The 24,450-nt window shown below is 56.7% G+C and overlaps 1 protein-coding gene across 3 annotated transcripts in view; it reads right to left on the reverse strand.

The window, feature by feature from the left end:
- The window catches only part of PRKAR1B (protein kinase cAMP-dependent type I regulatory subunit beta), a 66,924-nt gene that overhangs the window by 35,741 nt on the left and 6,733 nt on the right, over nucleotides 1-24,450 (reverse strand). For all 3 annotated transcript variants that reach the window (XM_059153840.1, XM_059153839.1, XM_059153838.1), the window contains exons 3-4: nucleotides 19,703-19,861; nucleotides 18,686-18,777 (exon numbers count right to left, since the gene is read on the reverse strand). In XM_059153840.1, coding sequence (XP_059009823.1) covers nucleotides 18,686-18,777; nucleotides 19,703-19,861 — 251 coding nt within the window. The remainder of the gene's footprint in view (nucleotides 1-18,685; nucleotides 18,778-19,702; nucleotides 19,862-24,450) is intronic.

Genomic DNA, 24,450 nt, shown 5'->3' on the forward strand with positions numbered 1-24,450 from the left:
ATCCTGATAGCAACCCAGGGACCTGCCGCCACTTGTAAACTTGCCTGGAGAGACCCAAGGGGCTGAATCTCTAAGGACTTAACTCATCTGTCTGTAGAATGGGCACAGCAGCTCGTCCGCCCTCCTAGAGCTCTGGGAGCCTAACCCAGGTACTGATGCTCGCGAAGCCTGGTCAGGAGCTTCTGCCAGCGTTTCTGCCACTTCCAGATCCCACACACATAGCAGCGGGGAGCCCTTTCTCCTAGTCCTGCAAAGACGGTCACGCAGATCTCAGGAACCCCTGGGAGTGAATGCGAATGAAGCCAGAAGGTCTTGGCCTGCCCTCATTTCTTGAAACGTCCTGTTTTGAAAGATGTGAGACTTTTGGATGCACAGGGGGACCTGGGGTCCAAGCAAGAAGCATGTCCTACCCCCAACTGGTGACGTCAGGAGAGCAGAGAGCCACATGGCTCAGATGCACCATGATAGGTCTGCACAAAGTCATGCGTGTGTGTTGACGAGGACCAGAAAGAACAGAGACCACCCGGACTGCAGGAAACATGTCCAGTGCTCACGAGTGTGTTTTGCTGACTCCAGAATGACGCACGGATGGGGAAAGTGCCCCTGACATCGGTCCGTCCCCTCTAGAAGTAGGTCTGAAAGACCCAAACCTGCTGTTGTGCCCTGGGGAGAATCTCTCCCTGGCTATTTGGCTTGCGGGCCACTGTCACCAAAAGAAGGCAGCATCCTAGGCCTAAGACAACGCCCTAGGGTGCTGGGCACCACGGCAATGTCCTCTTGGACGCTGCAGGTCTCAGCAGGAGGGACAGAGCCAGCGCTCCAGACACAGTGGCCCTGGGTTGTGTGTAGGCGTCTCCACTGTTTGGGTGAAAGCTCACTGTTTTTCTCTACAGACTGCGAGTTTCTAAATAATTCTCTCTAAACAGTGATAACTCAGGCATCGCTGAGGACTGTGCTGAGATGTGAGGTCCCACCCGCTTCTGCTGGAGCCCCAGGAACACGGTGTTTGTAAACCCCGGGGGGCCTCTGCCTCAGGGGCTGCCATGGTTTCTTAGGCACACAGGCCTGACTGGAGGGTCAAGCACCATCCATCCGTTGGGGCCACACTCAACTCTGATTCAGCCACCAGGAGACCATGGAGAACAAGACACATGCAGTGCCTGCCTCTAGAGACACCAGCAAAACAAGGGTAGATGGGGCCTTCTAGCCATTCAACAAACACAGAGGACCAGTATCCTTCCTGCCTCAGCCTGTGGCAAGAACATAGGTGAGAAAGACTAGCCCGGCTTGCCACCTGGCAAAGACTTCACAAGAGGTATCCGTGCCCCTGAGTGGACAGCCATCAGCAGGTGGCTCCTCGACCTGGGGGTCCAGTAATGGTTTTTATGGCGTATCAACTAGAAACAGAGGACGGGCACCAAAGACTCTGGGTCAGGCCCATGTCCCACATGTAACCAAGCTTGGCTGGAAATCTCATCACACTTCTGCACGACGGGCTCAGAAACAGGGCCTGGGAGCCAAGGAGAGAGGGAGTCACCTCTAAGGGCCCATCTCCTGAGACTCAGATGCTGGATCTTTCTTCAAGGAGTTCATGCTGGCAGCCAGGACCGGGCTTCCAGCTCTGGGTCAGGTTGAGGGGGGGCAGCAGTAGCGCAGAGAAAAGCCCGCCAGCAGCAACTCATCTGAGGTTCGGCCGGGGTCAGCATGGCCTCCCAGCAGGCTAGCTGGAGACAGTGGGCAAGCACGTTCGCCCCCCCATCCCGGACTCCTTGGGTGGGACACCTGAGGTGCACAGAGCTCCCCAGCCTGGTCTGTCTTCACCTCTTCCAAGAAATCCCTGGGACTCCTCCCCCTGCACACCAGTCAGGGCTCCTTGGCTCTCGTGCTCGTTTGCAGAATGGTTGGTCTGAGCCCCTTAGGAACGGGGATTAAGGTTCACTGTCCCGCAGCCCACAGCCAGGGCTTCTCCTGGGGGAACACAGGTCTCGGGAGGCCCACACTGCCCAGTGCTCTCCACAGTGCAGGGGGCCTTCCCAGCTGCTCATGGGAGTTTCCTGGACTCCAGACTGGCTGCACGTCCACACCCATAGGCCTCACTGCCCTCTCTGAGGGAGCACCGAGGGGGTCCAGGGGGGCTGTGCGGACATTGGTGCCCCGGCATGCCCAAGCCGTGAGAGGCCAAGTCTGGCAGCCGTAGGCCGCTCCCTGGGGAGCTGGAACATGTGGGCCATGTCTGGCACCTCCAAGGCCCCTGGGACTCCACGCCTGGCACAGTGCAGGGAAACACACAGCTCCTGCCACGATGCAGCAGGTGGAGGGAAGGCCCAGCGCTGGGACCCTCAGTTCTCTGGAGCACAGCACAGAGAGGTATGAGGCTGCTGGGCTCTGTAGCCAGGAAGAGGGTCAAAATCCATCACACGCCTGCAGGGTGACCACAAGCCAAGCTGAGCCTCAGTTTCTCCATCTGTAAAATGACGCCATAGAGAGAAGCGAGCTCACAGGCACAGTGACTGGCAGAGAGCACAGTTACCTCACAGGGCGCCGAGGCTCCTCCAGTGGGGGTGGGTCCTGAGTCATCTCCTGCCCCAGACAACCCCTCCTTCTCCGACAGCTGGAGCACAGTGACCCCAGGTGGCCGGTTCCTCCCGGCTAGCGGCTGTGGAGGTTGGACAGCAAACCCAAAACACCCAGAATGCCCAGTCTACTGTGCAGAGCGCTGGGTGGTCTCTGGTTTGGGGCTATTACAAATAAAGCTGCTGGGATCATGATTCCAGGGTCCTGAGATCGAGTCCCCTGTCGGGGGTGGGGGGGGTCCCTGCTCAGCGAGGAGTCTGCTTCTCCCGCTGCCTCCTCTGCTACTTCCCCTGCTTGTGCTCTCCCTCTCTCGGATAAATAAATCTTTAAAAAAAAGGAAGAAAGGAAGAAAGGAAGAAAGGAAGAAAGAAAGAAAGAAAGAAAGAAAGAAAGAAAGAAAGAAAGAAAAATGGGAAAACTAACACGCAGGTGTTTATACGGCCTTCTGCCGCCACTGCTCTGGGACAAATGCCCGAGAGCGCCGCTGCTGGGTCACATGGCCAGCAGTTCAGGCCTGGTTTTCCAGGGTCTACCATCTGACATTTCCCGGAGCCATGACCCCGCTTCTCCGCATCCCCGCCAGCTCGCAGGGCCCTGCCTGCCGCTCCTCCCAGCGACCAGACAAGTGCGGCCCCTGGCATCCCGTGCACAAACTCCCGTCTCCTTAGACGCCGGTGGTCGGAGTATCTGTTCTTGTGTGTGTTCCCGTCTTCAGGGAAGGGTTTCCCCCCCGCCTTCTGCCCAATTTCTCAGCAGACGGATTCGTTTTGCATTGCTGACTTGGGGAGGTTCTCGAGTGCTCCTGACACCCAGCCTCATCTGGGCCGGTGGCTTGCAAGCGTGTCTTCCCTCCTCCCAGGGCCCTTCAAGGAGCAAATGCCTCCCCTGTGAGGAGGCTGGCCGACTGCTTTTCCTTTCACAGATCGCAGCCCTGATATTGAGGAACTCTGCTGCTCAGTCCTAGGGCCCAAAGATCTTCCCCTCCCAGTTTCACAGCCCTATGCTAAGTCTGTGATCCATTTTGAGTTAAATTCTGAATAAGATGGGAGATTTCGGTCGAGGCCCGCATTGAAAGCCAACCCTCCCCACCCCCTGCGTCCTCTCGTGTGGCTCCTCTGTGGTGCCCCTGGGGCTGTGCGTCTGCACCGACCAGCCTCCCCCCCATACTATCTCATACTCTGCCATGTTGTTTTCATGCTCCCAGGCTCTGAACCCTCCCATATCAGCTTTAGCATAAGCCTGAGCTTATCTACGTCAATCTGAAACACTGCTGAGATCTTGGGAGCAATTGCATTAAACCCACAGCTCAATCTGGGGACAAGTGACATCTTTACTATGCGGGGTCTTCTAACTCACGGACACGGTACATTTCTCCGTTTACTTGGGGCTCTCTGACTTGTTTCCTCAGCATTTTGTAATTTTCACTTCACACATCTTGCAAACGTGGAGTCTGGACCTAAGCTTTTCACTCAATTTAGAGTGACCATAACGACATTGCATTTTTCATCTCAGTTTGCACAAGGTTGTTGCTTGTATATGGGAACAGGTGATTTTTGCAAGCTGACCTTGCGTTCTTGATCAGACTGAACCTCCCGTCAGTGTCCTTAGGATCTCGCCTGTGCAGAACTCTTAAAGAAACCCCCATCGAATCTCCCGGACCTTATACCGGAGCTCCCAGCACATTCTAGGAAATGCACTGTTGTCACTGGAGCCCCAGCAGGGCCGCGCCTTTCATTTTGCCTCTAGTTTGCTTTAACTGGACACAGTGGTGAACTCAGGGGTGCCTGACGGCAGCACAACGGAAGGCCCTGTAATGACCCCAAGGCTGGAAAACGCAGTCACAGCTTCTGTGCGTGGAAGGCAGCGCCCTCACATCACAAGGACCACGTGGATGGACATCAGGGTGCTGTGTGTGTTTACATATACTGTCTCCTTCATATGCCATGGCAGGCTCTGCGATGTTGCCACACGGCCCCCAGACAGCAGACAGGGGCGCAGATCTGGTATGTCGTGTGCCCACAGACACACATGCAGGTAAGTCCAGACACAGGGCGGCCATGGTCAAGTTCACGCTGGGCCCAGCAAGACCCGGGACCCTGGATCTCAGGAGCTGCAGCTCCCCCCAAACTCTCAGCCTCACGCTACCTTTCTAAGAGGAGTTTCAGTGTTTCTGGACGGGTGGTGCACAAATCCCCAAACTGGGAAAGTCTAATGTTTATGAACTTTTCCGGTTCTGCAAATCCAAGTGCTGAGGGGCAGTGTGGCAGGTGGAGAGGGCATCAGAAGACCATTGCTTCCTTCCTAGATTCTAATAACGGCTATAAAATCACTGAGAAGAACAGCAGAACGCTCCCTGAACTGAGCCACTTGCAGAATCATCATCATTTCCACACAATCAAACCTTGTTCTCTGCGAAAGCATCACTTGGAAATGGGCCTGTTCTTGGCCGCGACCCCTGAACCCACAATGAGCCACATAAAATGGATTACGAATTAATTGTTCCATGAGATGATTAGCTTTGAACTACAGGCCATCACAGCCCCAGGTAATTAAGAACAAGCCATGTTAAACAAATGAAATTAAAACCAAGACAAATGCTTCCGTGGGCCACTGGCCCCCTGGTAAGAGGAAGGCGGTTCAATCAAGAAGGTCCATCAGCTAAGCTCACTGTCACACAGGAGTGGGGTGGCCTGGCAGATCTGAGCCCGTGATGCTTCCCAACAGGGCAAGTGTTTCTAAGTTAACAGCTAAAATGTTTTGTTGCATGTTTACTGAGTTGCACAGTAGGTGATTTCTGGCCGGCTGCAGACAGACACCACCTGCCCTGTCCCTCTGTAAACAGACCCGGGCACTACAAACCCGTAGTGTGATGGGTTAAGTGTCTGCTGACTGGGACGTGGCACGCCCAGATGATGTCCAGCCAGCCAGCCAAATGTTCTCTCCAGGCTGCGGGGTGCTTCTGGAGGAGATGAACACCTGAGCCAGAGGGCTGAGGGGAGATGGCCATCCCCGAGGCAGGCGGGCCCTGTCCCATCCATTGAGGGTCTAAGGGGACAAAACGGGGAGCAGGGGAGTGGACTCTCTGCTTGAGCTGGGACATTGCCTCCTCCTGTCCCTGGAGCACACCCAGCCAGGCTCCCGGGTCTCAGGCCCTCAGACTTGGCCGGACCACACGGCCAGCCCTGCTGGGTCTCAGCCTCCTCAACCATGCACACTGGCTCCTGTAATAGATGCCTCCTGTATACCTGCGTCCCACTGGCCCCATCTCTCCAAGAACCCATATGCCCCTGTGTCCAGACACTCACCAGCTACTGAAAACAAGACGTCACTGAGCACGGAGTATTTTTTAATATTGGCTGACTAAACATAAACACTAACATTTTTTTTTATAAACTATTGAATTGAAAGATTACAATTGTTCTGGAAACATGGCATTCAGGGGCTTTTCTTAAGAGATTTATTTCTTTATTTTAGAAAAAGCAGGCGTGCAAGTGAGGGAAGGGGCAGAGGGAGAGGGAGAGAGAGAGAGAGGAGCAGACTTCCCGCTGAGCACAGAGACCAGAGCCTAAATCTGGAGTCAGATGCTTAACCGACTAAACCATCCAGACGCCTCTCACTTAGAGGTTCTATACCTGCACTGATTTTTTTGCACTTTGCTTGAAAATGGTCTCTGTCTCAATGTCTGGTGGCCTAAGGGTTCTACAACTCCAGGCAACCCACCCAGGTAAGACCCCCTCTCACGCTGGAGGTCATTCTAAGAGAAAAGGCTGGGAAAGGTGACAGCAACTGTAAACACATCTCCAGCCACTCAGACCCAAATATGAATCTGAAGCTGAAACTGGGGATTCTGACCCTTTGTGAGTGGCCCCTGGAGGGCCTGCACCCCAGGGTCCGAGTGTCCTGCTAGAAGACCCCGGCCCGCAGAAGGCAGGATCCAGGTCACTCTCTCCTCCCCCATACCTGGTCCCCTCTGACCACCTGGGCTGTCCCTGGTGGTCAGACCAGAAACGAGCCTCCTGATGCTCCACTTTGCAGGTCTTGGGTGAAACATTCCCTGGCCCCCCAAGAGGCCTTCCCTAGCTGCTGTGTCCGGCAGAGACCCTTCCCCACTCTAGAACGATGCAGAATCACATACTGAGGAGCAAGTATGCGGGGAGCGAGCTTCTGCGTTCCGAGACAGAGGGAGCACTCCCAAAGCTCGCGAAAGCCATGTCGTCTGCCAAAGTCACATAACCAGCAAACAGCAAGGCCAGGCCTGAGCCCAAGGTCGTCCCAGGTGGCTCTCCCTAGACACCTCTGGCTCCTCTGCCTGACTCAGCCTCCACTTACCAGCAAAACAGTCTCCAGCACTGCTGCCTCTCAGAGCGTAACCCAAGCCCTCCACCTTCTAGAAGCTTCCCTGGGCTCCTTCCCTTTTGGTGCTGATACTCTCTCAGGCCTGGAATTTGAGGGCTTCTCAAGGGTAGGAGCCAATGCTCTACCACCCAGCTCATGACCCCTCACAGCACCCAGCCCAGGACAGAGCACACGGCCACGCTCAGGGAACCTGGCAGCCCTGATGTTCACCCCCTGCCCCAGAGCAGAGAAGAGCCCTCTGGGCCTGGCCAGACACTGACCCAGGGTCCCTCTGAGAGCTTCATGAGATCACGCAGATCAAGGGCTCTCCGGGCCCGCAGCAGGGAGGAAACCCTGGTCCACAGACTTGTGAGTCCCCAGGCAAAACCAGCTCTGGAGACAGTGATGTCTTCCAGCCCCACAACTAGTCTTTAGAAAACTGTCTTTTCTAAAAGGTCGGGGAGAGGCGCCTGGGGGCTCAGTCAGTGAAGCATCTGCCTTCAGCTCAGGTCATGGTCCCAGGGTCCTGGGATCGAGCCCCGCGTTGGGCTCCCTGCTCGGCGGGAAGCCTGCTTCTCCCTCTGCCTCTGGCCCCTACCCACCTTGTGCTCTTTCTCTCTCAAATAAATAAATAAAATCTTTAAAAAAAAAAAAAAAAAAAAAAAAGCTCAGGAAAAGTCAGGGGAACCTGGGTGGATAAGGAACGAAAGAAGGAGTGAGTGATGGAGGGACGACCGGAGGAGCTCACCCGGCCCCCCTCCCTCAGTGACAGGGGCCAGCCTCTGCTACGAGAGGGCTTCATGCCAACAGTCTCACAGTAGGGGTGCAGGCAGGGTCAGAGACCGCGCTGCGGGCAGGTCTGGAAACAGGGATTTAGCAGCTGACGGCTGGAGGTCGCTCTTCCCCATGGCGGCTCCTGGAGTCAAAGCACCCCATCTCTGTTTTGCCAAGTCCCAGCAACTGCCGCTCTTCCCGAAGGACGAGGCCGGCCAGCTGTTGCCGTACAGGACGCAGCTCAGGGAGGCTGGGCCTTCAGGAGCCACGGGGACAGCACGCAGAGCCCCGCCGGCTAAGTTCTGGAGGACCCTGGCTCCCTTCCGCTTCTGGGGGGCTCCCATGCTCAGGGCACGATCCGCAGGCACCCTGGACAGCACCAACCCCGCCGGGGGACCATCCAGGAGGCCAGATCCAACGGAGGAAGGAGTGCGCCCCGTTCAGAAACGCAAGCCGGCCCTTGGCAGCTCTGGGCGTGACTGGCGAGCAGAGCCACGCCACCCCGAACACGCGTGCCAAACGTGGAGCAGTGACAGGGACGGGCGCGGATGAAACCTCCGCCCTCGCACACTGAAATATTTACGGCTCAGCCATCTGACCGCGGAGGCCCGCTCCGGGAATCCGGGAATCCGGGTGGGAGAGTGGGAGGGAGGAGAGAGGACAGAGCGGCGCGGAGCAGGAGCGGGAGCGCGGGGGCCGCGAGCCTCGTCACGCTCTTGCCTCCCCGGCTGCTCACGTCTGCGATTCCCCACCATAAAAGAACTTGTAAAAATAGTACCTTGCAGTCATTTCTACTAACGGAGAGTCACTAGAACGGTTTGCACAACGCCCCAGAGTAAGGAGTTCTCTGGTAGTAAAGGACACACACGCCTCACACGCCCACACACACGCGAATGCACACACCACACGCACACAGACTACACACGCGTGTACACACACGCAGATCTGGGATGTCCGTGTGCCCCTTCTCAGCAGGGCCGACCTGAAACCCCCACACACGTGCTCCCCCCACCACCGGTGGGCTCCCCACAACAGACACCTGAACGTGCCTTCCTGGACGCCCCTAGGGGCTGCTAAATCCTGGGCCAACCCCCTCAGAGGCTCCTGGGAACCCCACCCAGATGCTGGGCCAGCAGCAGCTCCCCCCAGAGAGAGCCGCCATCCCCTGGGGTCTCCAGGCCCATACACCCCATCAAAGGGGCCTTCTGAAAATGCAGCCCCAGCCATCCAGAGAGCAGACGGCGTCCTGACACAGACCCCCACCCGTGGGACGGTTCGGGTGAGCAGACGGAGGGCCAGCTCCATGCGGAGGGCAGAGTCCACATACACGGCTGTCTGGGAAGACTCAGCTGCGTTTATGCTCTTAAACCAAAACAAAATCCCTGGTGAGTCAAGCCTTCAATCGCTGAAAGAAAAACAAGCAGCAAACTGGGAAGGTTCTAGAAAAGATCACAGTGTGTTTGTTTACTTACGGTCCTGACGTCTGGGAGGCATTCTGTAGAACGCCAGGAGCCATAAAGTAAGGAGGGTCAGCCTGCTAACATGAAGGACAGCTTGCCCGTGGACAGGTGACACGAAAGTGCTGTGGCCCACTCCATGGAAGAGCAACACGTCAGCCGTCAAGACAGAAAGATGGGACCCCTGCCCCCACGGGGAAAAGCCCTGAGGACACCAGCCAAACATGAAAGGACACGCACGGGGATCCCACGCACAAGAGGAACTGGAGTTGTCAGACTCACAGGCACAGAGAGCAGACGGCGAGGCCAGGGCTGGGGGAGCGGGCGGGGATCCATGTGGATAGGGTCTCTGTTGGGCAGAGGTGGGGGAATGGAACATTCTGGAGCCAGACGGAATAGACAGTGCCCCTGAACTGGACACTGAGAAATGGTTACAATGGTAAATTTCTGAGTTGTACATGCTTTACCACAATAAAAGAATTATGGGAAAAAATTTTTAAACTTCCATATGACAAAACAATTTTACAGGCAAACAGAAGAGTCCAATCACAAAATAACTGCTCTACAGCTAATCATCAAAGGCCTGATTTTGTCAGTTGAACAATAACTCACGCAAACCTGTCGAAAAAAACAACAAGCACAGGATCAATCGGGCGATTTGCAGAGGACGCAGAAACCAAGTAACTGGTGGACAGAAGCGCGGGTCCTTCACCCTGATGGGCGCCCTGCTTGGGGGCCACATGGGGCTCCAGTGCAAAAACTCTAGATTTCAGGACGGCAGAGCGTGAAAGGGAGAGCGGGGGCCTCCCAAGCCCAGGGTCCACGCCCAGAAATGACCCTGACCTCGAGCTGCCATTTCCCAGCAGATGTTGGGGGTGAGCAGGAAGGGCGGGTAGGGCCAGCACAGGTGCCACACACAGCACAGGGCCGTTGGAAGGTGGGGCCGTCTCTCCCGAGGCACCTTCCAAAATGAGAAGGGGATGCCATTTAACCCCAGGGCGCTGACACCTGAAAGGAATAAGGCAGAACCATGGGGGGCCAATGCAACACCCCGTGTGGGAAGAATGCCCCCGAAAGTGTCTGCACGGGGGATGGCCACACGGGCCCCCCTGGGTTATCGTCTGTACCTCTTGGCACTTAAGATAACAGCGGCCTCCCACGGAGCCCATGGCTCCTGCCCGAATTCAGCACTTGACGTGGCAAATCCGTCCTTCCTTCTCTCACACTGTTCCCGCCACTCCAACGCCCTCCCCACTCTCCTCTGCCCGGCTCAAAGGTCACTGGGTCTAGTAAGTCAGGTCCCCAAAAGGACAGGGAGAATGGGGTCTGCTCCTCCTCTGCGACCCCACCTGTTGGGCAGATGGCGTGGGACAGCCACTTCTCGGAAAAGGACTGTTCACTGTGTGAGTACCCATCCCCACTAGAGGGATCTCGCAGGAGATACAGCTGTGTCTCGGTGTCCTGACACCCACAGGGATATGCCCCCCACAGGGCCTCATCAGCGAGCATCAGGATTTGGTTTAGTCACCAGCTGTGGGACCCCGGGCAAGCAAGGTGCCCCTCAGCCCACCACTTACCTGCAGGGCTGTGTGGGTCAGGAGGGACAGACGGGCTCTGACCCAGGACCCAGCATTACCCATAACGATGCTGCTTTTTCACTCTGCATGAACCTGGGGCGTGTGCCAGTCTCTCTCAGGAAGACCGGGGATGTCCCAGAGAACCCATGTAACCTTGGACCATTCACCTGCCTCCTCTGGGCCCCATTTTCCTGGCTGACCTATGGGAGCAGGGACACTGGCCAGGCCCCCATGGAGTCCTCATGGAGATGGGGACAAGGGTGGGGGATCACAGTCCTCCTCCCGGGCCACCCGACCTTCACCCTGGCCTCTCCCTACAACCCCCCAACCCCAGCCAGCTGGCAGGCACATCGCCTAACTTTAGTGGCCACCGCTCAAGAATGGAGGGGACCCAGGACCTGAGGCACCCACCAGGTCTGGAAGCCAGTGGGCCCGCTCACCACCAGGGGGCATCTTGCCACGCATCCTTCCAGGACTCAATTCCTGCTCCTGAGCAACCGGGCCGTCCTACCCCCTCCCAGGGCCTCCATATAATGGACACGCGCAGCAGAAAGACCTTGGGCGCCCAAACCAACCATCTTTGAGAGCCCGTGGGGCAGCATCAACAGGGGAGCTGATTAGGGGCAGGAACATGGGGAACGGCTGAGTCTGTGGCACCCTGGGCACAGCCCCTCCTGATTCTGGACGTCTTCAAGCATCACGGCACCAAACCACCGAGACCACAGACAGGCAGGATCCACGGCAAGCCGCTAGATGTCCACACTGGACAACAGAGCCCCGAGGCTCTCCCACTGATCCCATAATCAGATGGGCAGGGCTCTGCGACCCGGATCCCCAGGAACACAGGCCCTGGACGCCCCTCCCCAGCTAAGACGCCACAGAAAACTGAAACTGCACCTTGTTCGACATCTGACCTCATGACTTGACCCTGGTCACTTTTTAACACTGTCCCTTTTCCTGGGGGGGTCACTGAGCTGGGTGGTGCCAGCACACGGGAAGAGGGTCAGCCCAGTGCAGCCCAGTCCTCACTTCTCCCTATCCTCATTGGGGGCCTTTGAGCGCTGGCTGATGCTCTCTGCACACAGCACCATCAGCAGCAAAGCCAGTCTGCCTTGTTTTGGGTTTTTTTTTTTTTTTGTTTTTGTTTTTTTTTAGATTTTATTTATTTATTTGACAGCAAGAGAGGGAACACAAGCAGTGGGAGTGAGAGAGGAGGAAGCAGGCTTCCCGCCAGGCAGGGTGCCCAATGCAGGGCTCCAACCCAGGACCCTGGGGCCACGATCCAAGCCAAAGGCAGATGCCCAACCACTGAGCCACCCAGGTGCCCCTGTCTGCCTTGTTCTAACACAACGGTGCCCATGAGGCCTGAGATCTGGGGACCAGCTCAGAACACATCATGTGATGCAAGCTCCAGCTCCCAGCTTCACATGGAATGCGGCTCCCATGCCCCGGAAGTTAGCAGCCTCGCGGTCTCTGCCCAGAGCAGGAGGCTGTATGCAACACGAACACGAAACCCGTTGCTTGTTTGACCATTAACCTCCTCCTAAGAGGAGGCCCTGCATTCCCCCAAATGCTAATCTTGTGTTTTCGTGTTGCCTCAAAGAGAAGCCTCGAGGCCTGTGCCAGAGCCAGGTGGGAGGGAAGGGGCCGAAGCAGCTGGGGAGCAAAGGCTGCATGTGAATCCAGCAGACGGCGTGTTTTTCCCATCACCTGGGGGCCCCAGCCAATCTGGGGAAAAACAAGCTGCAGGAGATGCGCGGGCGGGCGGCAGAGCCGGTGGCAGATACCAGGAGACAGCTGCTCGGGCCAGCGGTGCGGTGCTCCCGCCAGAGCCTGTTTTAATTAGAGCTGCAGAGATCAGGGCTGCTGCCAGGAAGGCCACACCCCAGGGTGAGATGCCCTCGTCCACCCGTCTGGCGGCTCTGGTAATGAGGCCCCAGTCGAGGGCCCAAAGCACAGCGCTGCCTGCATGGCCCAAACCGCACACACGGAGCCTCCTCATTACCGCGCTCTAGACTCCCAGAGGCACGGCGATGCTCATCTCCAGGCACCTGAAGTGCAGCAAGCCAGGAAGGGACCCAACTGAACCCAGCAGCTCCCTGCTCCCTCCCTCAGTCTGGGGTATACCCTCAGGGCCAGGCTATGGTTCTCAGATGGCCCAGGGCCTAGAGGATACTGCAGGCTGCCTTCTGAGGCTCTTTGGGTCCCTGAGCAGGGTGCCCCTGGCATCCCCAGGAAAGACAGGAGATCCGCAACTGCTCACAGTAGCTCACATAGAGCAGGGAGTCTGCAGCCGACACAGGCACCCTCACCTGGAGGAACTCCACACAGCAGAGGGGTGATGGAGGGGCGGGAAGACACCTGCTCCAGCCCCAGCCAGGACACCTGCTGCATGGCTCAGAGGGGTGGCAAGGGGCCGGTCCAGGGCACAAGGGGCTCCAGCCCCAGCTAGCATGTCTACTGTCACCTGGAGCAAGGGACAATGGTGAAGGGCCCTCCCCTCACTGAGCCTCAAAACCCTCTTCTGTACCCTGATGTTAGGGGATGAGCAGGCCTTCCACATGCCTTTCTGCAGTGTCCTGAGGCCCAGAGCAGCCAGCGTACCTACCTTAGGCCCAGGATGGACCTGGGAACGAGCTTGTGGAGTGGCCTCAGACTAACACTGAGAGGAGTAAGGCCTGGCTGTGGGGTCCCTGTGGGGGTCTAGGCCAGCATCAGAGGGGCAAAGTGGTATCCAGGGACAAGCCCACTGACACAGCCTGCCCTCCACCGCACAAAAGAGCTACCAAAAAGAGGAGGAGAAGGAGGATGAAGACTATGATGGTGAGGAGGGGAAGAGGGAGGGTGGTGGTGATGAAGGTGATGATGATGATGATGGTGATGATGATGATGGGGATGGTGGTGATGATGGGGATGATGATGATGGGGATGATTCTGGTGATGATGGGGATGATGGAGATGATGGTGGTGATGATGATGGGGATGATGGTGATGATGATGATGGGGATGATGGTGATGATGATGATGGGGATAATGGTGTGATGATGATGACGACGATAGGGATGATGATGATGATGATGGGGATGATGGAGATGATGGGGATGATGGAGATGGTGGTGATGGTGATGATGGTGATGATGATGATGGGGATAATGGTGTGATGATGAGGACGACGATAGGGATGATGGTGATGATGATGGGGAAGATGGGGATGATGATGATGATGGTGATGACAATGATGGGGATGGTGGTGATGATGGGGATGATTCTGGTGATGATGATGATGGGGATAATGGTGTGATGATGAGGATGATGATAGGGATGATGATGATGATGATGATGGGGATGATGGAGATGGTGATAATGATGATGATGGTGTGATGATGAGGACAACAGGGATGATGGTGATGATGATGGGGATGATGGTGGTGATGATGATGATGGGGATGATGGTGTGATGATGATGATGACAATAGGGATGACGGAGATGATGCTGGGGATGATGAGGATAGGGATGATGGTGGTGGTATAATGGGGATGGTAATGAAAGTGGTGATGGTGACGATGGCTTTGATGATGATGGGGATGGTGATGATGGTGGTGATAATGGGGATGGGATGGTGGGATGAGGACAATGTTATACCCATAAACATTACTCTACTTGCTCTTCACTGTAACCCTCAAAGTAGGTTTTATGACTCTCATTTGACACTTGAGGAAACTGAGTCCCAAAGAACGTCATCACATACCCTAATGACATGATTCAATGGTCTCCTTCCAAAAGATCTTTTAACACACATTCAATTTTGTAGCATGTGTGTGCGTGTGTGTCTGTCTGTGTGTACACGGAAGTGTGTGTGTGTTTGCATACATGTACCGGTGTGTGTGTGTGTGTGTGTTTGGGTGTGTGTTTAACATGTCTCTGGCCTGACACGGTGTGTTCAGGGGTCTCCTGGTCCTCCCTGTGGCTGCCCAGACCCGCAAACCAGAGACAACTCCCTGCATTCCCAGTTCACCCCAGGACATCTGGGAATCTCCTGACCACCATCTCTGGATCACCTGCTTTCCCGTGTTCCCTCCTCCTGCAGGAGCACATGACCTATGGTTACAAGAGTGGGGGAGGGAGAGCACAGGCTTTGGAGCCTCAGGGACTCCTGCTAGAACCCTGGCTCTGCTATGACAGTCGGTGTGGCCTCCGGCAGCAGACACACCCCTGTTACAGACAATGGGGAAACAGCCAGAGAAAGCCTCCAGCAAGGTTCACCTAGGTGGGGGGAGGGTGTGCTGTCCTAGGAGAGAGAACAAAAATGTTTGGAGGGTGAGCGGCCCTCCCCCACAGCTCCATTGTACTACCTTCTGCTGAACAAAGAAGCTCACACAAACCCCTTACCCCTCGACTCGCAGGAGCACCCCCACACAAACTGTGGCCCTAAAGATGCCATCTTGACCTGACCAGGGCAAGACCACCCTTCCCGTGGCCACGGGTCACCTGTCTCCCATCTGAACTTCCTGGGGAGGTTTTATGCACAAAGACACTCACCCTACTAGCGGAGCAGAGGGCTGTTTCCACCACCCCCGCGGGAGGCAGCTCTGAGTCGAGGCGTGCCAGGCACTCTGCAAACCTGGAAAGAATGTGCCCCAAACCACAGCCCAGGCTGCCGAGCCCGGCTTCTAGTAAACTGGAAAAAGCAAAGAACTTGGATGCTGTGCAGAGGACATCAAGTGAAAGGTCAAGAGACGTTGTCTCCGGCCGGCTCCCTCTGGAGTCCACTTCCTGAACCATCCGCCTATTTCTTCAGAGGCCTCAGCCAGAAAAAGGTTCCCCTCAGGGTTTCAAAATGGAAAGTGAGTTTTCCTGCGGCAGAAAAGCGCTCTTCCCAAGCCCGCTTCGCCAAGAGGAATTTCCAATCTGACCATCTGCTTCCTGCACTTCTGGTCCACCTAGCTCCTGGATGCAGAAAAGCCCGAGGCAGTGGGAACCATGTGAGTCTGGAAACTCGGGGCCAAGGGCACAGGACCCGTGCACAAACTCTTCCTGGACACACGCAGCCAAGACGGCCAGAGAGCTCACTCAGATCTGCTCGTCTCCAGGCCTCACCAGCCCTGCACCCGCTCCTGCCTGGGACCCCTGCCTGGAAGCTGGGGACGGGCTCCGAAAGGGTGTGAAGGCTGTGCCACAAACACAGCTGCCATGGAGGGGGCATATGGCCCCCACGGAAGGTCAGGCTCAAAGCTCAGTGGGGCCAGAAGGGCAGCGGAGTCTGGGGGCTCCTTGGAAAGGCACACGTGGAGAGAGGACATGCCCTAAAGGCCACTCCTAGGTGTGTGCCCCAGAGGCTCCAATACCCACACCTCGAGGTGTGCGGCCCACAGGCTCCAAGAGCCATGTTCACAGGAATGTTTTGCACAACCACCCAAAAGTGGGAGTGGCCCAAGTGTCCCCCAACTGGTAAGTGGATAAGTGGGTATACCCTGCACAACGGGAGACCCCCTAGCCTCACACAGGGAAGGCAGCACCGCCAGACCACGGGGGCACAGAGGGCGCTGCTCACAGAGCTGTAAGCCACATGGGAGGTCAGGTGGAGGCTGCCGAGGAGCCCGTTCCCCGTCTCCCCGCTCTGAGCACAGTCTCCCGGCAGCCAGGCCAGGCTCGTGGTTCTGGCCAGCACACATCTCTGGTGGCAACACAGGACGTCTCCAAACCACAGCCAGAGGAGCCTGGGCCTCCATGAACATGCAGGGCCCACACCTCCCCTGCTCTGCTGACAGTGGCCTCGTCTGTCAGAACGCAGGCTCTGAAGAGGGGCGTGGCTGCTAAGCTCCGTGATGCCCAGGTTACGATGCTTGGTTAGCCTCCCCTGTGGCTCTGGCAACAGGAAGGGAAGCTCCCAGGATCCCAAATCACTGTGCCCCAAACTCCCTCCCTGCACTCAGGGTGGGGCCTGATCTGGGGGAGCGCCCAGCCTACTGGCTGGCAGGAATGGGACCAGGACCTGCCGTGTACAGGCCCGCTCTGAGATCAAAGTTCAACTGCACCGCTGGGCGGCTGTGTCCTCTTGTCTACCCAGAGGGGCGCCTCCTCCCTCAGGCTGGCACCAAAGTACACATCTGCAGGACCCCAATGGACCAAGGCATGACCCACAGCCATCTGTCCCCTGACCACCGAAACCCGGTGAAGAAAGGACAGAGGTCTGTGTGGCCACTGAGGGGAGCCTCTGACCTCCTGGCTGAGGGTGGGGAGTCTGTCTGCAGAAAGAGACCTGCAGAGGGACCCAGGGACGAGCCAGTGTCCGGGGGCCACCTCTATACAGCTCACGTCTTCCCTCTGGACCCCTGGAACCTCTGGGTTTCGATCCATGTGAGTGCATCACCTACTCAGAAGCCAGGTCTAAATCTGGACGGAGTTATTGATGTTCACTTTCAACTTCATAAAGATACAGCTCTTGAGTCACCTGGTCCCACCTGGTGACAGAGACCATAACTGTCAGGTGCACACCATTAGGAGAGCTGAGAACAGTGGAAGCATTCAGTCTCCCAGTTCTGGATCCCAGAAGCCCAGAATCAGCCCTAGCAGGTGGAAATCGAGAGGCCGCAGGGCCCTGTGCCCTCAGAGGCTCCAGGAAGGACCCCTCCAGCCCCTCTCACCTCTGGGAGTGGCTGCTGGCCTGTAGCTGCTCGTCTCCACCTCTGTGGTCACAGGGCTTCTCCTCTTCGGAGCAACCTCCCTGTGCCCCCTCCTGCAAGGACCTGAGACTGCATTTGGGGCATACGGAGGCTGAATCCTGAGCATCTCAGTATGGCAAGACCCCCCTGGGCTGCTGGGGCTGTGGGGGGGCCCACGCCAAGACCTGGCCTCTCCATCCTGCCTGTCGTGCCCGTGTAGCCCCAAGGGGTAGGCATTGCACACACCCCCAAGACATTCTGGATCACGGCTCGAGCTGCACCCCACCATAGACACTCCAGAAGCGGTCCCACCCCAGGCGAGGCCCGGAGCGCCAGGCCTCTGGATGCACCCACAACCTTCCCAGGTGGCCTGCACCTGCGATGCCACAGCAGCCCAAGAAAATGCACGATACCCACAAAGACCCCCCCCCCCACTCCCCTGCCCTGCCCGCCTCTCTGCCGCAGCCTCTCTGCTACTAGGGCCCCTCCTGTATAGGCAGCTCTCTGCACTCGCCCGCCAGCCCGGGACACTCGCGAAGAAGGGCCCACCGCCATCACGGAACGGGGCCGTGAGAGGGCTGTCTCCCTGGTCCACGGATTTATGTGCCATTTGAACTCCGTAGAGCTCCATCGTCCAAACATGCTCAGTCATCTAATCGAGAAACAGAATTCGCCAAAGTTGAGAAACAAGAGAGAAAAACCAAAACCCTACACAGCCTTTCATCCACATCCACATTTCTTGAGGGAAGAAACGGTCAAAGACCGAAGGTGAGCACCCGGGACAGCTGTGGTCATAGAAGTGCCGTGGACCGTGACAACGCGCAAGCAGCCGTGGGAAGGGAGTAAGGGCTGAGGAGCAGCTCGGCGGAACCGGGAACTACAAACCACACAAACCCTTCCTGACAGATGGACGTTCCCCGCCCCGTGAGCGGGACAAACCATGCGGGCTGTGAGCCCAATTTGTGACAAGAATTCACGCACATGCATAAATCCACAAGCACTAACCCAGAACAGTCTCAGGGATTTTCTCCCAGTTATCTGTAGGGTCTCAATTCCTGGTACTCGGCTCCTGAGGCCCCCACAGATGTTGGGAGCTGCTCCCTGGAAAGACCCCACCTGACGGCCACTCCTGGGACACGTGGGGGCTGTGTGACTTGGCGTCGAGGCCATGGGTGTCTGTGGATGACCAGGGCAGACGGAAGCCTCAGAGCCTGACCTGGGCAGGCACGTGTCCCCTGTGTCCAGGGGCCGGCGAGGTCCAGGGAGAAGTGTCGGTCCTGGCCCCACCATCTCACGGGTTCCTACCTTCTCTCGTTGTCGTCCAGGTGAGCAAACAGCACATTTTTGGAGATGGCTTTGGCCAGCGCTGTCATGGTCTTGTAGTCCTTGGGGATGACCTGCAGGGGAAACCATAGTCAGACTTGTGAGCATCCCCAAGGGTCCTGCAGACAGACAGGGGATAGCGGCTCGGCAGCACGTGTGTGCTTGAGGCCGCTCAACTCTGCACAGAAATGCGACCCGAGTATTGCACGGATGGACTGTCCCCAAAACCTGTGTGCTGAAGGCCCACCCAGTGTGTGGCATCTGGAGGCAGGCCCTGGCGGGATTAGCCTGCTCTCCCGCTCTCCTCACCACCAGAGCACACGGGAGAGGGTACAGCTCCCACCAAGAACCAGCCTGCCGGCACCTGCTCTCGGACACCAGGCCTCTAGACAGAGAAAGAGTGAGCGTCACAGTCACCTGGGCTCAGAGACACATGGAGCTGCATGTTACACGTATTCCACCAGATTAACTTTTTTAAGAGATCGAGAACTAAAAATACCAAGAGAAAAAGTAAAAATGAGGGTCTAGAGGGTATAAACACACAAGGTGGAAATGAGAGGCCCCACGTGCTAGGGAAGGCAGGAGGCCAGGCCCGTACGCTGTTGCACACAGGGACACCCTGTGGGCTCTCACGCTCCAGAGCCCGTCCTGATGCAGGTGCACCCACTGCGCTGTAGCAGCGGAGGGCTGGGCGCCGGCCCTGAGGAATGAATACTGAGGGACAGCAACGTGGAGGAGGAAGTCCCCACTGGTGGCTCTGAGGCCGGGCTCCAGGAGGACGGGGTCACGTGATCTGGATACCGGTCTCCTCTACCCACACACCACATGCCTGTGGGCAGTGACTGTGACAATGACAGTCTACCACTGTGGCCCCTCTCGGAGCAGAAGGGAGCACGACCAAGGTCAGGGACCCCAGGGTGAGGATGGGGAATGGGAGCAGGGACCCCAGGGTGAGGATGAGGGAAGCAGGGACCCTGGGGTGAGGACGAGGGGGCCCACCTTCCTCACGTAGGACACGGCATCCTCCTCGGTGTACACCTCGGCACTCACGCCCCCTCGGCGGCGGCGAGCTTTCACCACAGGGTTTGGTGGGGTTGGGGAGACCTCCTCGTCATGAGAGTCTGACTTTTGCTGTGTCAGAATCTGTCTGTTTTCTTCCTGTGGGGGAAAACATGGGAGGGCTGGTAGCAGCGGCCAAGGTGGCCTATCCACCAACAAGTGCCACCGAGGAGTCCTGTCCAGCCCTCCTCCCTCTGTGCCCGGCAGACCCCCAGCTTCGAGGGCACCTCCATCTCTCCCCCACCACCCAACCCCACAGAGCGCCAGCTCAGTGGGGTTCTGCCTGCCCTCACCACAAGCGACATTTTGGGTACCAGGTGCCTGAGGTCTGAGGTCTCCGTCAGGCAGTCCCATACCCCCACTTCCCTATAGCACACATGCAGGAAATGGAAGGTGAATACGTGAGTGGAAAGCAAATCTCTTTTGTTTTCTTCCTTCCTTCATTATTTAATTGCTTTAACGACTGTGCGTGCAGAGGGCACAAGATTCCAGAAGCACGAAGGAACATAGACTGCCTGACAAGCAGGGCCCCCACCCCCGGCCCTGTGGCCGCCACATCCCCACGTCCCAGAAGCAGTCTGGTGATGGGCTGGGTTACCACGGGGAACAGCACAGGGGGACGTGGGGGGTCTGTGGCAAACAGACCCTCACCTGTCTGCCCACGTGCCCAGGACAAGGCCTCTGTCCCCTTTGTCTGCAAGGACCACAAACACCCACACCTGGCAACCTCCCGCACCTGATTTTCCCTGGCAGTCACCCGGCAAGAACGTGAAGGGAGGAGTCCCCCCCACGCCCCAATGGCTCCTCCCGGATGCCCACTGCCCCACCTTCCAAAGCACCCCTCCTGCTCCACCAACAGCACGTAGTTCAAGCTTCCCGGGGAACCCGAGAAACCCGAGAGAAGCATGAAGCCATCCTATTTCATGCTATGGTGTAAACCAGGAGGGAAGCGTGCTGGGGCCTTGCTTTCTTGAGACCGCTGACATCGCTGTCCTACCACAGGCCATTTTCCATGCTGGGCAGCCAAGGGCCTAACTGGGCGGGATCCAGAGGCTTCAAAGCTCGAGGCCACTTGGGGAGGCATTGGGCGGAAATGGGAAAATGGGATGGCACCCCCCCTCCCCTCCCCCGCAGGATTCCAGGAAAACTTCTCATTTTCCGGAGCCCCCTTCCTGCCTCCTGTTCTCACGCTGATGAGCTGTCTGGGGCTGCAGGACAGTCAACGGCACAGGGTCATAGGACGCTTCACAACAGCAGTGTGGGAACCACATTTCCAGAAAGCTTCGTGGCCAGGATCTGCCCCAGGAATGCCTAACACAGCTCCAGGGACTGTCCCCGTTCGGCCCCCAAGGCCAAGTGCTCCCTAGATCATAAATGATGGTCACAGTCTACTTCTGACCACGTTTTTCTGGCACAAGGGGTGAAAGGCAGACTCGTGGCCCGAGAAGGGAAAATTCTCAGCCACAGAGGGGTGGGACGTGGGGAGATTCTCTGGACCTGAGTTCCCACTCCTGAGAGAAGCCCACATGCCTGGGGCCTGGGACAGGCAGAATCCCTCCCTCCACGCCCCACGCCCCAGCACGCTTGCTGAGGACACAGCTGGGCGGTTAGCCGTGTCAGCCTGACCCCGTGCACAGGCCCTGAACACCCCAGAGGAGGAGAGGCCACACCCTGCGTGGCGGCCAGACTCCAAGTGGCTGCGCATGGTTAGCATTTCTGGGATCCCCTGGGGATGCAGTCCCTCCACTCCGTCCCCTCCGGCCGAATGGACGCCGTGGTATTTGGAGATGTGTGGTGTCCTGGGCCGGGGTCACTGGTGCCAGCCCCAGGCTGACCACAAGCCCCCGTCTCAGGGCTGCAGCCTGTCACAGCAGAAGACAGGCCCGGGGCCGCCATCCCCATCTATGAGGCCAGCAGAGGACCAGGGCCGTGTCCAGGGGCACTCAACCTCCAGCGGCGGGGTGAGGAGAGAAAAGTGCGGTTTCCATCTCTTGTCCGGTACCTCTGTCTACCAGCCTCACACAGAGATTGCTCTACAGAGGAAAAGGCACAGTTTTGTCGTGAAGATGTCCATCTAACAGGGAAGACGGGAAAAGTCAGCAATGGTAGCAGTGTGAAGCACAAAGGACTAGGTACAGGGCCGGGCGGCACCTAGCAAACGGTCATTTCCCCTCTATAAGGACCGGTTGCCACAACTCGCAAGTTTTGAGAATGGAATGCTTTGTCACTCAGTTCAGCTATTTCATGATTTTTTATGATGACAGTCTTCTTTCTTTTTTTTAAGATTTTATTTATTTATTTATTTTTATTTGACAGACGGATCACAAGTAGGCAGAGAGGCAGGCAGAGAGAGGGGGAAGCAGGCTCTTCGCAGAGCAGAGAGCCCGATGTGGGGCTCCATCCCAGGACCCTGGGATCATGACCTGAGCCGAAGGCAGAGGCTTTAACCCACTGAGCCACCCAGGCACCCCACAACGACAGTCTTCTTTGATAAATCACACAAAAGTTTGTTATTGGTTTCAAAGTGTGAGAGGAGACTGGCTTCCACCTTTTTTTCTGGTTACTGCTCTATCAACAATAATAAAAAGACTATTAGATTATAATCAAAGAATATAGTTTCTGAATAAGAAAAAGATTTAAACTCATCTGGGTTTAAAAGATTTTGGTTTAAAAGATTAAACTCATCATTTCAACTAACATGTCCCACTGTGTACTCGATTGGAAATCCCTGACTTACACACACCTTTCCCAGATCTCGTAGGTTGCCTGATCACACACAGACGGGACCCAGAAAGAACAGAGTTCAGTAGCAACCACAGCAGACTGGGGCCTGCTACCTCGTGCAGCTGGGTGCAGGGGTGTGGTGCATGCCCGGGGGTCACACAGCTGGAGACCCCCGTGTCCGGCATCAGGACCCAGCACCCGAAACAGCACAGCACCTGCCGCAGGGGTTCAGTAAGGATCTGTGGATAAACGTGTGAATGAATAAACCTTTTTTGCCCAAGAGCCAGCTTCATAAATCCGTGTGTACATCCAAGCCCCATAATTCTTTTTCTTAAAATACATCCTAGCGAAGCAATGAGAGCTTTCAAGGAGATATGGGCACTAGAATGTTCTCTACAATGTTTAAAAATTTTTTAATCCAAGTAGCAATAAGAAACTGTTTAAGTCAATCCAAAAACATCTGTATAACAGGAATCACTGTGCCCTGAAATCATGTGTTCAGCAACATTTAGTGTTCTTTTAAACAATCATATAAAGTTTGGTTTAAAAAACCAAAAGCGGGAATTAAATCACATATAGGGAATGAAAACTCAGGCCACAGACTGGGAGAAAAAAAATCTACAAAACACACATCCAGAAAGGACTCGTGTCTAAAATGTACAGAAAACCCCCCCAAAAACCATCTCAAACTCAGCAACAGGGGGGGCATTTGCACGGTGAACACCCATGTGGGAAGGTTTCCCCCATGGTGTGTCCTCACAGACATGCAGTGGAAAGCAGCGAGGAGACGCTGCCGCCCCCTGGCAGAATGGCCATGGACCAGAACAGGTCAGCACCAGACGCTGGCGGGACGTGGAGCCACGGGACCCCTTGCATGTGGCTGCTGGAAACGTGGGAAGGTGCTGCCGCGTTGGGAGGGGCCTGTGGTTTCTTCCAAAACCAGCCACGTGCCCACTATGCGATCTAGCGGCAACACGCCTTGGCATTTACCCCAGATGACTGCGTAGGTCCACGTGACCCCGGCACATGGATGTCCACAGCGGCGTTACCCACAGCTGCCCGAACTGAGACACAACCTGGGTGTCCTGGAGTTGGGGACGGATGCCCAGGCTGTGGGCCATGTGGACGGTGGACGGTGACTCGAGTGCTGCAGAGACATGAGCTCTGAAGCTATGGGAACCCTGACACACATGTTCCTGAGCTGGCTCCTGACTGTGGGTTCCAGCGGGGAGGGGGGCGTTCCCAAGAAGGCGGGACTGTGGGGACGGTGACCAGAGGCTGGGTGCCAGGGGGCTTGGAGAAGGGGCACGGGGCGGATCGCAGTGGATTTGTGTTGTATCGTAATCGGATACATGTCGTTGCACAAGTGTGCACACCCAGACACCAGCCTGGGGCAGGCAGTGGACTTCAGTGAGTGACAGTGAGCCAGGGACGCTGCTCATCAGCAGCGGGGGGCACAGGGGCCAGAAGGGTCATCCCAGGGCCAGGTGGGGTGGCAGGGGTGAGGACAGCGCTGCACGTCATGCTCGATTCCCCGGCAGGCCTGTGCCACCCCAGAGAGCGGTCTCTGCTCCGTAACTACTACACCAACATCACACTGCACGTGGGAGGGAGAGCAGTTCTGGGAAACACACCTCGGAGGACATACAAGGACGCCATGGTCTCTCCCTCAAGAGAGCGGACGGGGCAGCTTTGTTTCCTGATCCTTTCTCTACTTTCTTAATTTCCCCAAATGTGGAATCAACCTTTCTCTTGTTGATGTTACTGGGCAGGACCTGAAGCTTTAAACCTTCTCTGGAAAACCGCTCTAACGGTCTGCCGGTCGCCCCGGCCAGCCTTCCAGCTGACGGGGGAGCAGCGGTCCTCCCTACAGCTTCGGGCCACGGTTCCTCTCACAGGTCCCGGGTCGGCGCGGGTCCTCACGGCTGTGTCCCTGATCACACCCACACACGGTGCCCACAGCA

The sequence above is a fragment of the Mustela lutreola genome, chromosome 17 (genome assembly GCF_030435805.1).
Source record: "Mustela lutreola isolate mMusLut2 chromosome 17, mMusLut2.pri, whole genome shotgun sequence".
NCBI classification, from domain to species: Eukaryota; Metazoa; Chordata; class Mammalia; order Carnivora; family Mustelidae; genus Mustela; species Mustela lutreola.